The 14,090-nt window shown below is 30.7% G+C and overlaps 1 protein-coding gene across 17 annotated transcripts in view; it reads right to left on the bottom strand.

The window, feature by feature from the left end:
• GPHN (gephyrin) overlaps positions 1-14,090 on the bottom strand; it is a 608,525-nt gene that overhangs the window by 202,234 nt on the left and 392,201 nt on the right. For 13 of the 17 annotated variants that reach the window (XM_032405331.1, XM_032405333.1, XM_032405334.1 and 10 more), the window contains one exon: positions 1,815-1,871. The exons of the other annotated variants lie outside the window; for them this stretch is intronic. In XM_032405331.1, coding sequence (XP_032261222.1) covers positions 1,815-1,871 — 57 coding nt within the window. The remainder of the gene's footprint in view (positions 1-1,814; positions 1,872-14,090) is intronic. 17 annotated transcript variants of the gene reach the window in all.

The raw sequence follows: 14,090 nt of genomic DNA, 5'->3' as shown, positions 1-14,090 counted from the left end.
GAACCCTAACATGTATCTTTGATCTTAAACATATACATGTGTATATACATAATCATACTGTATATACACTTAAAAATAATAAATGTACAATTATAAGTTGAAGCTCTATACAGCCAAAAGCTGAACTTAAAGATAATTAAACACACGCGCACTTGCACACACAATCCAGTTTATAGCAGATGGTGCTGCACTTATGGATGCCATTTTATTTTATTTCACTCTCAATAATTTTTAAGAAGTTATGTCACGTTTCACCTTTTCACTTGAACCTGGCTCATAATCCATAGTCTAAACAATAATGGACTTATATTCCCTTAAAGACAAAGGTAAAATATGATACCTCACAAGTAGACAGTGAGGAATGCTACTGATGTATCACTGGGATACATAAACTTATATTTTTCTGACTGAATAATTTTAACTTGCTGTGATTTTGAAACAGGCACATAATCCACACTTCCCATCCCCTCTCATTATTCTTAGTGAAAAAACATTAAAAACAAAACAAAACAAAAAATGCTACCCAGTATACAGCAGTGTTAGAGAACAGAGAAGATGGCTTGTCTGGAATAAAGGACACAAACATACAGACACACCTTCATCCATGTGCACTCATGTGCATGCACACACACAAATAAACAACAAAAAAGTAAAATTAAGAAGGCAGAAGAGGCAAGGAGAGGAAGGAGTGCAGAAATTAGTGCTTCATAAATTGTTAAATGGAAATAAATAGGAGGTGTATAAAATTTTGAATTGACTTAATATTAGGCCTCAAGGCAGTTAATGAATTTTGGGATATCCCAATGCAGTGAACTGTCTGTCATTTTGATTAACAGTTACTATTGCTGTTAGGACACATAGGATTGAGATATAAGTAGTAGTTAATCTGGGGGGAATTCCTCTGCATATTTTTAAAATTCAGCAAATTTTCTAACTTGCATTTATGGTGGCAGCATTAATAGTGATCAAGGGCTATGTCTCTGTTTCTAAAGAGTGATGACTGGCTTACCTTTTCATTGTCATTGAATGTTAGAGTATCGAGTGCCCAAGATATATTGACCAAATAGATATTTAACAACTAGCAAATGGGGCCATCAGATCAGAAATCTTAAACTTGTGTATTAGCAGATCACATACACAAATGGGCAAACATTTAGATATATATTGGTTTCCATTGATTGTTATATCAATTTTTTAACTTTAAAAAAACAAATCAAAGGGGATTAAAAGTATTTAAATACTATTAGTTATATGTGAGCCCATTATACCAGCATCATATAAAATTTCTTTCCTAATTCTTAAGATTTATATATATATATATATATATATATACATAAAATACATGTTACTAACTCATAATATTTTTCTGGAATGAACTACAAATGGTAATGACACTAACATAACATTTAGTTACTTTTTATAAAAAAAGCAAAAAGGGGAGATAATATTCTGAAAATAAATATTAGTTCTCTGTGTAACAGGAACTTAACACATAGTCAGTGACATCAATCAGAGGAACGGTTTACTCTAGAACCCCAAATTATAGGCACCTGTAATGAGACAGTTGCCCTTTCTCTTGTTTGTGGTGCCATTCAAAGCTAGTTATTTGGCAGCTTGCCTTCAGCTGGTTGCTCTATGTGTAGCTGAAACAAACAAACAAAAAATATGACCCAACAGCCAATAAAAATTTTAAAATAAAAAAAATGGGATGGTGAAAAATGGAAAAAGCCCCCTTCCTCCCACCACCCTCCAAAAAGGAAGAAGTGTAGGCTATAGACGAAATCTTGCCAAAAAAATGTTAGAAACATATTTACTTTGAGGGATCCAACTCTACTAGCAACTCCTTTGCTTTCATCCGGCCGTCTAATTTGCTACAATGAGGGAAGATGGGTAAAAAAGACAGAATAAAGAAAAAGTGAACTTAAAAAATTTTCTACACATTAGTAAGTAATACATGCAAAAACATCATTTGACTCTTTGAGGTATCTCTTAGGAAGCTGAGGAGTTAACTAACCCAGAGGCTATATGACATGCTCTGCAAATAGGCTGGTCACTAGAATTGTCCTTATTATAGCATTATTCCTGAGATTAGGAAATGGGCACTTACTTTTGGTTATCTTGGGGCCTTCTGACGTAGCAGTATCTGGAGTAGTGTTACATTTGCATTTGGTTTACGAAAAACAAAGAATTACAAATATATCTATGCAGAGAACTTTGTCTCTTTAAGTGTTATAGTGTCTATTCCATTGTAATATCAGAAAACATCAATGGTATGACAAACATGACTGTTCCCTAAGTGGAAAGATCAGTTCTAACAAGCATCATTCTTGATAGGTGACAGAGTGAAGCCCCTTTGCTTGCTGACCCAAGCACTGAGGTTGTTCAGCTGTCACTGAGATTCCCAATTAAACAATTGTGCTGCCCAACCAGAAAATTTTAATGCCAGACCAATGTTAAATACATTCACTCCCTCAAAACTTTCTTTTATTTCAGTTGAATTTTCCTCTTGGGTAAGGTAGGGGAAACTAAAAGTAAAACTACTATTTTTAAAACTGGTTTCACATCACTATATAAATGAGAAAACGAAGGTTGTCAACACAAAGTGTTCTATTACATGAGATACAAATTAGAATGTTTTTTTGTTTTTTCATAGAGCTGTAACAAGAACTAATATTTGGTCAGAGAGGAAGACAAGCAAACAAAAAAAGGTAGGGAAGAAGGGTGAGGAAATTTCAGACCAAGTGCTTTTATGCTATGGGTCCTATACATGCAGAATGATGGTCTCCATTCAGACCAACATAGGTCAAGTTAGCTGTGATGCTCCTGTTTTTTTTTGGTTTTGTTTTGTTTTTGTTTTTGTTTTTTTTGTTTTTCTAAGACAGTAGAGGAAGCATCAATGTGATAATGTGATGCCAGGTTCCAAGTGTTAAAGTCCTCAGGAAAAATAAGAAACCTGACCATGCTACAAAATTATATTTCCTGGAGGCAGGCTATACATTGTCCTATCCCTTTTAGGATCTCTCTGATAGCATATGGAGATTTCTTAGGAATAATACTGAGAAAACTGAATTTTTATTTTGAAAAAAAAAAAAGCATCTTGGTACATAAGAATTATGTCAACTTTTGGTTTTACTTGATATTTACTAATTCTTCAGCATTAACTAAACGATATACCCAAAAGATAATCACCAATTCTTATTTTTCTTAGTCAATACTTCTTGGTCTAATACTAATTACAATGGCAACACTATAAGAGAGGGCTTCGGAATGGGTAGTGAACTTATAACATCTAGTCTTTCTCTTGTGCTATTTTCTTTGATCTCAGAGAGCATACTTACATCAAAAACTATTTTCCATTTTAAGTGGAGATTCACAGTATTGTGATTATAAAGATAAATTAGATAATTTCCTATTAAAAAATAGTCTAATGCCTCATGCTGCTTTCTGGAAAACTTTGAGAAACTGAAGATTTTCAGAATTGTTATCTAGTAACAAGTGAACACCACTTTCTACATTGTCTTTTATTTCTAGAAGGCTTAAAATTACATCAATTCCAGCAACATGGGGTATCTTCTTCAAGGTTATCTGTTAATGACAAATCTAGGAACAACACCCACAGTTCCTGAGTTCCAGTTTAAAGTTGTATTCCCTTTATAGACCTGGAAATAAATGGGTTGGAAAAAAATTGATGCTTATAAGAAGATGTATATGTGTCTCTGTCTTATTTATCTGTCTCTCTTTCCATCAATGGAAGAAATTTAATGTTATTGTATTTATGGAAGAAATTTTCCCTGAACCATTTCAGTTCCAAATGCAAGTGCAAATACAGAAACTTAATGAGTTATAAGAGTCACCCGTGAACTCTAAATGTGAAAAACAGACTATAATAACAATTTATTTTTTATTTTAATACCAATTTAAACAAAGATGTTTGGGAACAGAAAGCCCATCTGTCAATGCTTGACATCAATTTTCTGTATATAAATCTGACTTTGTAAATTTGAAACTGTCATAAGACAACTTTAGAAAACCAATGTGGTTATTATCAATGCCAGAAGTGGTTGTAATTCAAGTGTTACGTGATATTTTTGTGGCTCCTGAACCAGGTATAATAGCTAATACTGAAAAACTTCAGAAAGAATTTGAAAAAGATTTGTCTCATAAACTAGAATTTGAGAACCAGAGAAAAGTAACATCAATAGATTTAGTTTAATACTCTCATTTATTCTAGTCAACCCTTAATCATCAATTATGATGGAGTAGTATAAATAAAAGAAATTCACAGCTAGTCCAAATGCCTGATTATTATTTTTCTTTGATAAGAAGTTAAAAGTAATCACAAAAGATTAGCATTTGGATGAGATAAATTACTTTACTCTTCATGATAATTATAAGATCTTCACATCATTAGCTAATTTTATCCATATTTGTCTATGAGGCTAAACATTTTGCACAAGTAACTAAGAGATGTTAAACTGCAAATGTTTTTATTACATATAGGATCACTGCAATATAAATGAAATTTGAGAATTGGATATAAAGAATTGTGGGGGTTATGATTGGTTGAGATTATTAGTTTATATATTTGAAAATTAAAATATTGCAAAACAAAAAATGTTATCACTAATAATTTTTCTACCCTGAAGAAAACATTTTATAAGTATTTCATTGTGATTTCAAAAGTTATAAATCAGGGGGTCAAAAACATTTCAACTTTCTATTCAGCCTGTCAGCTAGAATATATTTAACAAAATATCTATTAAAAATAATCTGAAAATATTGCAATGTATCACCTCTTTTGCAACCTCCTGGGAATCTTTTGTCAGAGATTAACTGCAGAGGAATCTATCCTCAAGGATTAATTACCAGGATGTGGCCTATAAAGCAGTGAAATGACTCTGCTATATGTATTTACCTTTTTTATAAGAGCTTGAATTCTAGAAGTATCATGCAACAGAAGAAACTGCCTGGATGCTAATAAAATATGGGCTGTTGATTACCTTTGATTTAGCCCAATTCTCCAAACCTGAGCTCACTGTAAAATCATTTCCACTTTTAACAAGGTAGAAAATTATCCCATCTCAGCCTCACCTCTCTGGCCAATATTAAGTAGTTGTAAATGTTATATTTGTATTAAAGGAAACATGTAGATTTTGGAGTAGAAACCCAACGTTTTATTAATTTTCAAAATAAAATATAAAACTTGAAAGAAATTTTAGGTTTGTAAAAGCCACATTAAGTCAGGTGCCCATATCACTGGGTATATGTATTCACACTTCTCTTTAGTTAATATAGATTTGTGAAAAAATTTGAGAAAAGATTGTATATTTTCTGTGTTTGAACTCAGGTCTAGAGAGGTTCAGGGGCTTTCTGGAGACATATCAATAAAAAAATGTTCAGTACTATTAAATTCTCTCTCAGGTCTTTTCATTAAACTTAGGCTCTCATTTATGGAATGACTAATACAGATCTTTCCTCTTTCTCTCATGATATATTTTATATTCATTTGAATTAAAATGGCACAGATTAAGCAAACATTTTTCCTTGTTTTTTTGCCCTAGGAATTGAATTGCTTTATTTTTAGAATTACCTAATTTACATTCAGAACTACCCTGAGAGACAAATATTTCTAACCCTATTTTATTATGCTACTTTTTTTAAAGTATGGGTATCAGTGAGAGGAAATAAAATTTTTTTCTTAGAAATTATTTATCTTTTAACCAATACCACTCAGTATATATTGGTACAGCTATAGATTGTTTCTTGTAGTCATGATTTGGAGGAGATTTTAAAAAATGTTTTACTTTAGAGCTCAAAATTTAACCATACTCTTGAAAATAAAGAAATACTTTTGGGATTGGTTAATATTTCAATTAACTATATTTCAGCTCTTTCAATAAAACTGTTGCTTCATCATAAAACAATTCAGTTTCATTTATGACTTATTAAAGCAAAGTAAAAAAGAGGGAAGAAATGAAAGTAAGATAAGTGACAATTATGTGTCAAGGAAAAATAAGTAATGCATTTCTGGAGAAAACAATATGATTATAAACTAAGCCAACAAAGGAATAGAGAAGATCAAGGAAAGAGTTGCAAAGGTTATTGAGGAAATGAGAAGTCAAAAATCAGAATCTTGGTAGCAAGTCACAGATCCACCAACCCACCTCTTCCTGAAAAAATTTTCTATCCTTAAGAAATCCTTCATTTTTAAGGATCTATTTCTCATGGTATATTAACATTTGAAATTAATTATTTATAGCTTATTATGGATTTAATTTTGATCTTTAGGTTTCAATAATAGCTTTGATTCCAAAACAATCTATACAAAATTAGACTTTTCAGCAAGTTATTTCCTGCCAGAGCTTACAATTCATGTTCTTTTTTTCCAAATTTTTTATATCCCTGAAAAGAAATTATGAAGCCCAACAATGGTGTGGTATAAGAGAAGTACTAGGCACTTTGAAATAACTTTAAGTAGTTCAGTGTATGTTATTAAGAATTATTTATTATTTGTGTATGAAACAGAAAAAATTTTATTTTAAAACTTTCATTGAAATATGATACAATTTTCTACCCAGCAAGATTAAGAATAGAATGGCTTAGCCTAGATATAAAAATGCTCTGGTATAAACACAGTTACAAAAACAAAGATCTTTATGAAGATTTGTTACAAATCTGAAAAGCAGGCAAAAGACATCTCTGTCATTACCAGACCATGTTTAAATAACAAAAATTTTTATTTTTCTGGTTTAAAAAATAATATAGATTATAAAATAACTTGCAATTCCATCCCTATGCACTATTGTTTACTATTTTTTTCTAACCACATATTTTATTTTGAGCATTTTCCATGTCATTAAATACTTCAAAAGATATGGCTTTTTGGGTTATATAAATAACTCATATATGTATGTATAAGTTATTTAACCATAGACATTAAGGTTGGTTCTAATTTTTTATGAATATGAATAATGTTATGATAAATAGTCTTGTACATAAGTCTTTGATGGCTTCTTTGATAATTTCCACTGGATAAATTTCTGGAAACTATGACTGATAAAAATGTAAGAAAAATTTTAAGGATATATCCTTATATATAATGTTCACTTGAAAGGTCACACAGATTTATATTCCTACTACTGTCAATAGGAATACTCAGGTCACTGCTCGTTATAGTATGGATGATTATAATTTAAAAATGGTTATCATTTGGACTGCAAAATTTGTATTGTTTTAAATTTTAAATAGATTTCTAGTGAGAGGATACCTGTTTTCTGACATATTTCTTTGCTGAATTTATTTCTTTTTATAAAATGGCTGTTCCTGCTCTTCAGTTATTTTATTTCTTTTTTTCCTATGAGATTAAAAGAGCTCTTGTGGGCTATCAACACTTTATCTGATAGATTTGTTGTAATTTTTTTTTTTTCCATATCAGCTCCTCTATAAGGTCCTTGAGAGCAGGGCGAAGAAGTCTGTCTATTGCTGTTTTCCCAACACCTAGCATAGTATTTGACATAATATGCACTAAAAAATATTCATTGGATAAATTTCTGAATTAATGTATTGCTTTGTTTTTAATGAAAATAGAATGAGTAGGGACAGGACAGCAGGTAATCCTGAAGTTTTGGGCAAGAAAATACATGATTAGTTTTAGAATATATATCATTTTACAATATAAAGATCTAGAGATTATGTTAGCTTGGGATATGCTCTGTACTGTACTCCTACATGAGACACGGCAGTTAATTACATGGATTTGAATCATGGCTCTATCTAATCAACTCTGAAATCAGCTGTGAAAATAATGTGGCACAGGTTATCTTTGTTCAGCTGCTTTTTGCACAAAACATGCCCCCCAAACAATTAAAAATGAATTTATAGAAAGCAAAGCTATTAAATGGAACTGAAAGGTGGTATTCTTAATTTCACTATTCCTTCTTGTTCTACAGTTCTTAATTTTCTATCTTCCTATAACTTAAATACAACTCTAGTGGATACCAAGAGAAACCAATATTCCATTTAAAAGAGATGAGTTTGATCTGAATGAGAAAGATCTTAAATGAGATTAGAACGTTTTCAGTTGATAATCTCTAACTTTATATAGTAGCATGGAATGCAAAAGCTGAATAAATAAATGTAAATTATTTTATATTAATTAGATATTAATATAATATCAGACAGAAGGGCTAAATAGAATGATAATATTTATTCAAGTCAGTGGAGAAACTTATTTCAAAGGAATGGGATTATAGGCCTACAAGGGAATTTAGAGGCTGATTAATTTAATACCAGAGTGCTACAGAAATAGAAACTGAGGTCTACTAGTTCTCAAAAAAGCTATAAAGTGGCAGACTAGGGCTGATACTCAATATTTAGTGCCTCATAGTGCAATACTTTTACATACTCAATGTTAATTTTTCAAACAACTTTGGATCCATAATTTTTAAATGTCTGCCAATAAGTCAGTCAAATACAAATGTTAAACTAGCTTCTTACATAATATCATCAAACTGAATTCATGAATATGCAAAAATAATCTGTTTTTGGTATCCATATAAATTATAGGAATCAAGGGCCTAAAAGTTCTGCATATACTTTCAGAGGTAAAATTAATACAAGCTGCTAAGTTTAATTAAATGAAGACTAAAACATTTAACTTCCAGAAGATTATTACACCATTGTTTTTAAAACTGGGAAACAGGAAATACCTAAGATATCCAAATAGGGGCTGGAAAAAAAAAAAAACACCTAAGATATCCAAATAGGGGCTGGAAAAAACTGGAAAAAAAAAGTAGAATGCCAAACAATAAGTAATAATAATGTTGCAGAAGATAATTTTTAAAAATATAAAGAAGTTCATGACATAGGAAGATGTTCATACTACTAAATGAATGAAATAGGTTAAAATATTATATAGTTTAGTAATAATAGCTAACATTTATTGAACACTTCCTATATTTCAGACACTGTGATAAGCTATTTGCATTTTCAAATTTATACCTTAAAAAAACTCTACGAGGCAAATAGTATTATTTTTCATTATAGATTAGATAAGTAACATTATAGAGGTAAAGTAACTTTCTAGTAAGTGATAAAGCTGATATTTCTCACCAGGTCTGTCAGACTCCAGAACCTGAGCTCTTAACCACTGCCTTCCCATTACTATCCATTTAAATAAAATATCTGAATTTTTAGAAAAAATAACAGGATAATATATAGCAAAATTTAGATGTTGCCATTTATTAAGGGTTGTCATACATGAACTCTTTTTTTTTCCTTTTTTCTTTTTTGCTGTAAAATGAGTACATATATTACTTTTTTAAAATTAAAAAAACACCATGCCATTTACAGACTATCTAAACTATAAAACTATTAACTCTATAGCTAATAATTTCTGGTTAACTGTATCTTCTCAGGCTAACTAATCAAAATTCATTTGCAAGTTCAGATTTCAGGATGGCAATTATACATTCACAGTTAAGTTATATTCAGCTTCAATGATGAACATGATTCTGTGAACATTCAATAATTAGAAAAGGATCAGGGGAATTCCATTTTCAATTTCTATGATATATAAAGGCAGATGAATGAACAAACAGAAATTAATGTATAATGCTGCATACTTGCAGAATGTCACAGAATAACCATTTAAAATAATTTGTAAATTCAAAATTAATAGCTAAAATATACTGTTATTATCTAATTCCAGTTTTTTCAAAATATGAAATATTTTACCATACTGGGTAGTACCTTTCTCATTAGAAAAGGATATAAGAGAACTGTCCTTTATTTGAAGCCTCAAAAATCTGTTTTGCTATGAAGCCAGAGTAAATAGCAAAACATACATGTTACAGAGGAGAAAGTAGGCAATAATGAATAAGAATCAGTTATATCTATAGGTGCCAGGCATTTAATGAAAATAAAGAAAAGAGCTTGGTGGGTATACAGAATGCTAGGTGAGTATTTATATATGTCAGTATTAGCCCAATAATGTCAATCTGATTTTTTTAGGAAAAGCTGAAAATTTATATTTTTATTTAAAAATCTCACCAAGTTTAAGTGTTCCAACCTAATTAAAAAAAAAGAGTCACCCCCAATTATATCCCTAATACATGATCTTCCAACAACTATGCTATGACTTAAAAGAGGGCTCTCTGTGTATTTATTAGGACAGGATATCCTGGGGAGAAATCAATTGGTACCCAAATACAGAAGTAGCATCACATTGGAAATGAGTAGAGTTAGCCAGAAATTACAAGTTCTGGTTATGTGTCTTCAAAAGACTCTTAAAGTCTTCTCTCATTTTGAATCAGGGAGAAGAAACTCTGTTCCCTGCCCTAGAATTAATCTGGATCACAGAGTCGGGGTGAATCATTTGTAATGCTTGAGCATGGTACTGGTGGTCATTTACATAAAAAAAAGCAATCTCTGGACTGAGAATACCACCATAACACTGTCTCAACGGAAGATAAGATTCAGCATACATAATTTTGACCTAGGATATTTTCAAGAAACATAAGCCAGTTTACCCATTTTATTGTACTAGTGACAATTTAAGTATGGTCCATGGACCCACGAAGGTCCTCAAGACCTTTTCAGGGGTCCACAAGGTCAAATCATTTCAACAATAGTACTAAAACATTATTTTCCTTTTTCACTAAATTGACATTTGCACTGATGGTACAAAAGCAATGGTGGGTTGGTATCTTAGTGCAAATCAAGACAGTGGATCCAAACAGTATGAATAGTCATTGTACTATTCACTACTATGTACTAATAGTTAAAAAAAACCAAAACTAACAGTTTCAAAAATGAAAAGCTAGTTTCATTTAATCTTGTCTTCAGTGAAATCATGAATACTAATTTAATTAAAACTTGTCCCTTGAGTACGACAAAATGGAAAGTATGAATAAAATACTTCCATTGAATACCAAAGGATGATGGTTTTCTCAAGGAAAAGCACTTCTGCAGTTGAGGTGTAAGCTGAACTAACCAGGTTTTGCACAGAACATTATTTTTACTTGAAGGAATGAAACAATGATGGACAAACTATGATTATCCAGACTCAGATGTTTGGTAGACATTTTCTCAAAATTGAATGAAATAAGCCTGCCAATTTAAGGAAAACAGACAAAATTTATTGCTTTTTTTTTTTTTTTTGCCAAGGATAAAATTTTAAATTTTAAGAAAAAATTAGAATTGTAGAAAACATATATCACCATGAACTTGAGAGCTTCCAATGCTTGCAAGGCTTTTTTTGATCAGCATGGTGGTTATAGCAATGAAAATAAATTTTTAGTATAATATAATGAAATATGTCAACATTTGGAAGAACTTATATTTTCTAAGTGACCAACAAATATATTCCAAAATCATGCCCGGGTATAAGATCCATTCAAAGTTCAAGATGGACCAACAAATTTTAATATATCAGAGTGTAGTATAGTCCGTGAGAGGGTTTTAGATTTCATACTTCAACTAACTTTTAATAAACTATCAATTGTAAATTTTTGGTGTAGTGTCAAAAGAATATCCAGGACTATGTGAAAATGCTAGTCCTTTCTTTTCTAACTACATAACTGTGTGAAGCTGAATTTGTTTTCTGTTTTTTCATATTCTTCAACCAAAACATATCACAACAGACTAAAGTACAGAAGCAGATGTAAGAATCCAGCTATCTTCTATTAAACCAGACATTAAAATATATTTGAGAAATATAAAACAATGCCATCCTTTTCCAACTTTTGTTTTCTGTTTTGGAAAATATTATTTTCATTACAATGTTGTTTATGTTAACATATAAAGGCTTTATTATTCTTATTTTGAAGCAAATAAATAAACATTAAAAAAATTTCTAGATATAACACACATAAACAGAAGCTATTTGGAGTCCTTAATTTTTAAGTGGTCCTGAGACCATTAAGTTTGAGAACTGCCAGATTTGACCCATAATGTTGAGACTATTATTACTCAATATTCCCCAAATGGGGCAATTAACTTTGCACAAAAGAAAACTTACATTTTTATGTCCAGAGAATGTACTATTGATATCACTAATTCTGTGCTTTTCAAATATTTTGGCACTTTTCCACTCTACATATACAACCATAAATTTTTATAATGTCATTAACAGTTGAACAGATTTTGATATACCAATGTTGATATAATTTCAGACAAAAGCAAAAGAAACTTAGTATTTAAAGTAGTCTTACTGATTTTGTTTAGGTTCTTCAAAATAGTAGAAAATAATTTGTGGGGTCCACTTAGCATTTTGATCTAGGCTAGAATTTTAACAACTTCATAAAATTCTCCAGAGACCTGGGAGCCTCAGGTTTAGAACCAATGAAACTAACCATACACATAATCACTCTGGTGTGCACAAAGGAAAATGGTGACACTGTGCAATAGTTTGTACAAACTATGACTAAGAAAAAATCTCAAGGGAATATGTAAAGAAAATCACACCGCTTTTCAGACATACACATTAAAAACTGTGAAAATCATTTATTCTTTATCCAGAGTAATCTAAATTCATTTTCTCAAAGGAAAATAATAGAAACCTAGAGTGAAGTCATAATTCTGCATTTTGTTTGAATTAAGATTAGACATTAGTGTATTAATTAACATACCCTTCATATTAAGATATTTCAGTACATATAGTTTTTAATAATTCCATAACCTTTAGTTTTATATAGATAGTATTTATATTTTCTTCCTAAAGAAAAAAAATAACTTGCTGGTTAATCTGGGTACAATTCTATTCTAATCTTTAAGGTATAGAGAATATGTGGCAATAGACTACATTTAGTTTTTAAGCCAAACTAGATGCTTAATGAATCAAAAGATAATTAAATTGGTCTTTAAAAATTATTCCCTATTTTAACAACATCTATTGGGAATGGTGAATTGATTGAAAGTTTTTTTTTTTTCTTTTTTGCTCTGGTCATTATTCTCTACTCATGCCTCTTGATTTCAAATAGAGATGCTGCTACCTTTTATAATTGAAAAATCAACATTCATTTAAGTTGTGAATCATGCTCACTTTATAAGAGAATTTATCTGTTATAGAATTATTCTTTTAGCAAACAATTTTTGGGATATTATCACCGTGTTAGAATCTGAGTCTTCTAGATATTGCTAACTATTATTTAAATGGAATCTACATACTATTTGACTTTTTTGGCTAAGCCACTCTTTTACTTAGGGCAATATAAGATTAAAATTCCAAGTTTTTCTTCAAAGATACTTCACAGTTTCATAAAGCAAGTAGAGTGAAATCATTTGTCATTTCAGTCAGGTTTCATTAAAAGAAAATAACTGGTAAAAAGAGAAAAGATTTTTTCCCCACATACAATAAAATATTACATCATTTCGGCACAACAAATAAATATTGTTGGAGACAATGCCATTTAATAGATTGTTTAGAAAAGTTGGTTGTCTTCATTAGATTGCATATTAAAAAAGAAATCCAAATGGTGTATTTTATAGATCTTGTTCTCACTATAGCTGGTAATCTTAAAGAGTAAAAGGACAGTCTAGGCTATTACACTGTAGTAAACATATAAAATGTGAACCCAAAATAATGTTTAATATTATAGTTGTTGACTTAAAAAAAATAGAGGCACAGAGGTAAAAGAACAGGAAGTCTTTTAGCTTAAATACTGCCCAGTTGATAAAAAGCTACAGAGGGAAAGTGCTTCTGATGGTTATTCCCAGAGTATTCTGTACTCTTGGTGATAAATCATGGCACTTATACTTTATTGTAATTTGTAGTTGCCTATTTTGTCTTTGTAATGGCAAGAACAATGTCTACTGCTCACCACTGCTTTCCCAGCACGAGGCAAAGACTATTTAATAAATCAATAACCCTGTTGGAGAGGCAAGGACTGCATTTCTTTACAGACACGAAGCTCAGAAAAGTTGAGCAACTTGCTTAAGTTAGTGTGGTTACTAAGCAGAGAAGCCAGCATCTGAATCCATGTCTTCTATTATCAAGTCAAGTGTTCTTTCTACTGATGACCATTCAAGACCATATTGTATTTCTGATGAAAAGAAAATACATTTGCACATATATTTCTGCATATGACAGA

Source organism: Phoca vitulina, unplaced genomic scaffold (assembly GCF_004348235.1).
Source record: "Phoca vitulina isolate PV1807 unplaced genomic scaffold, GSC_HSeal_1.0 scaffold7, whole genome shotgun sequence".
Lineage (NCBI taxonomy): Eukaryota > Metazoa > Chordata > Mammalia > Carnivora > Phocidae > Phoca > Phoca vitulina.
The sequence above is the reverse complement of the archived record's forward strand: the minus strand, read 5'-3'. Positions and strand labels throughout refer to the sequence as shown.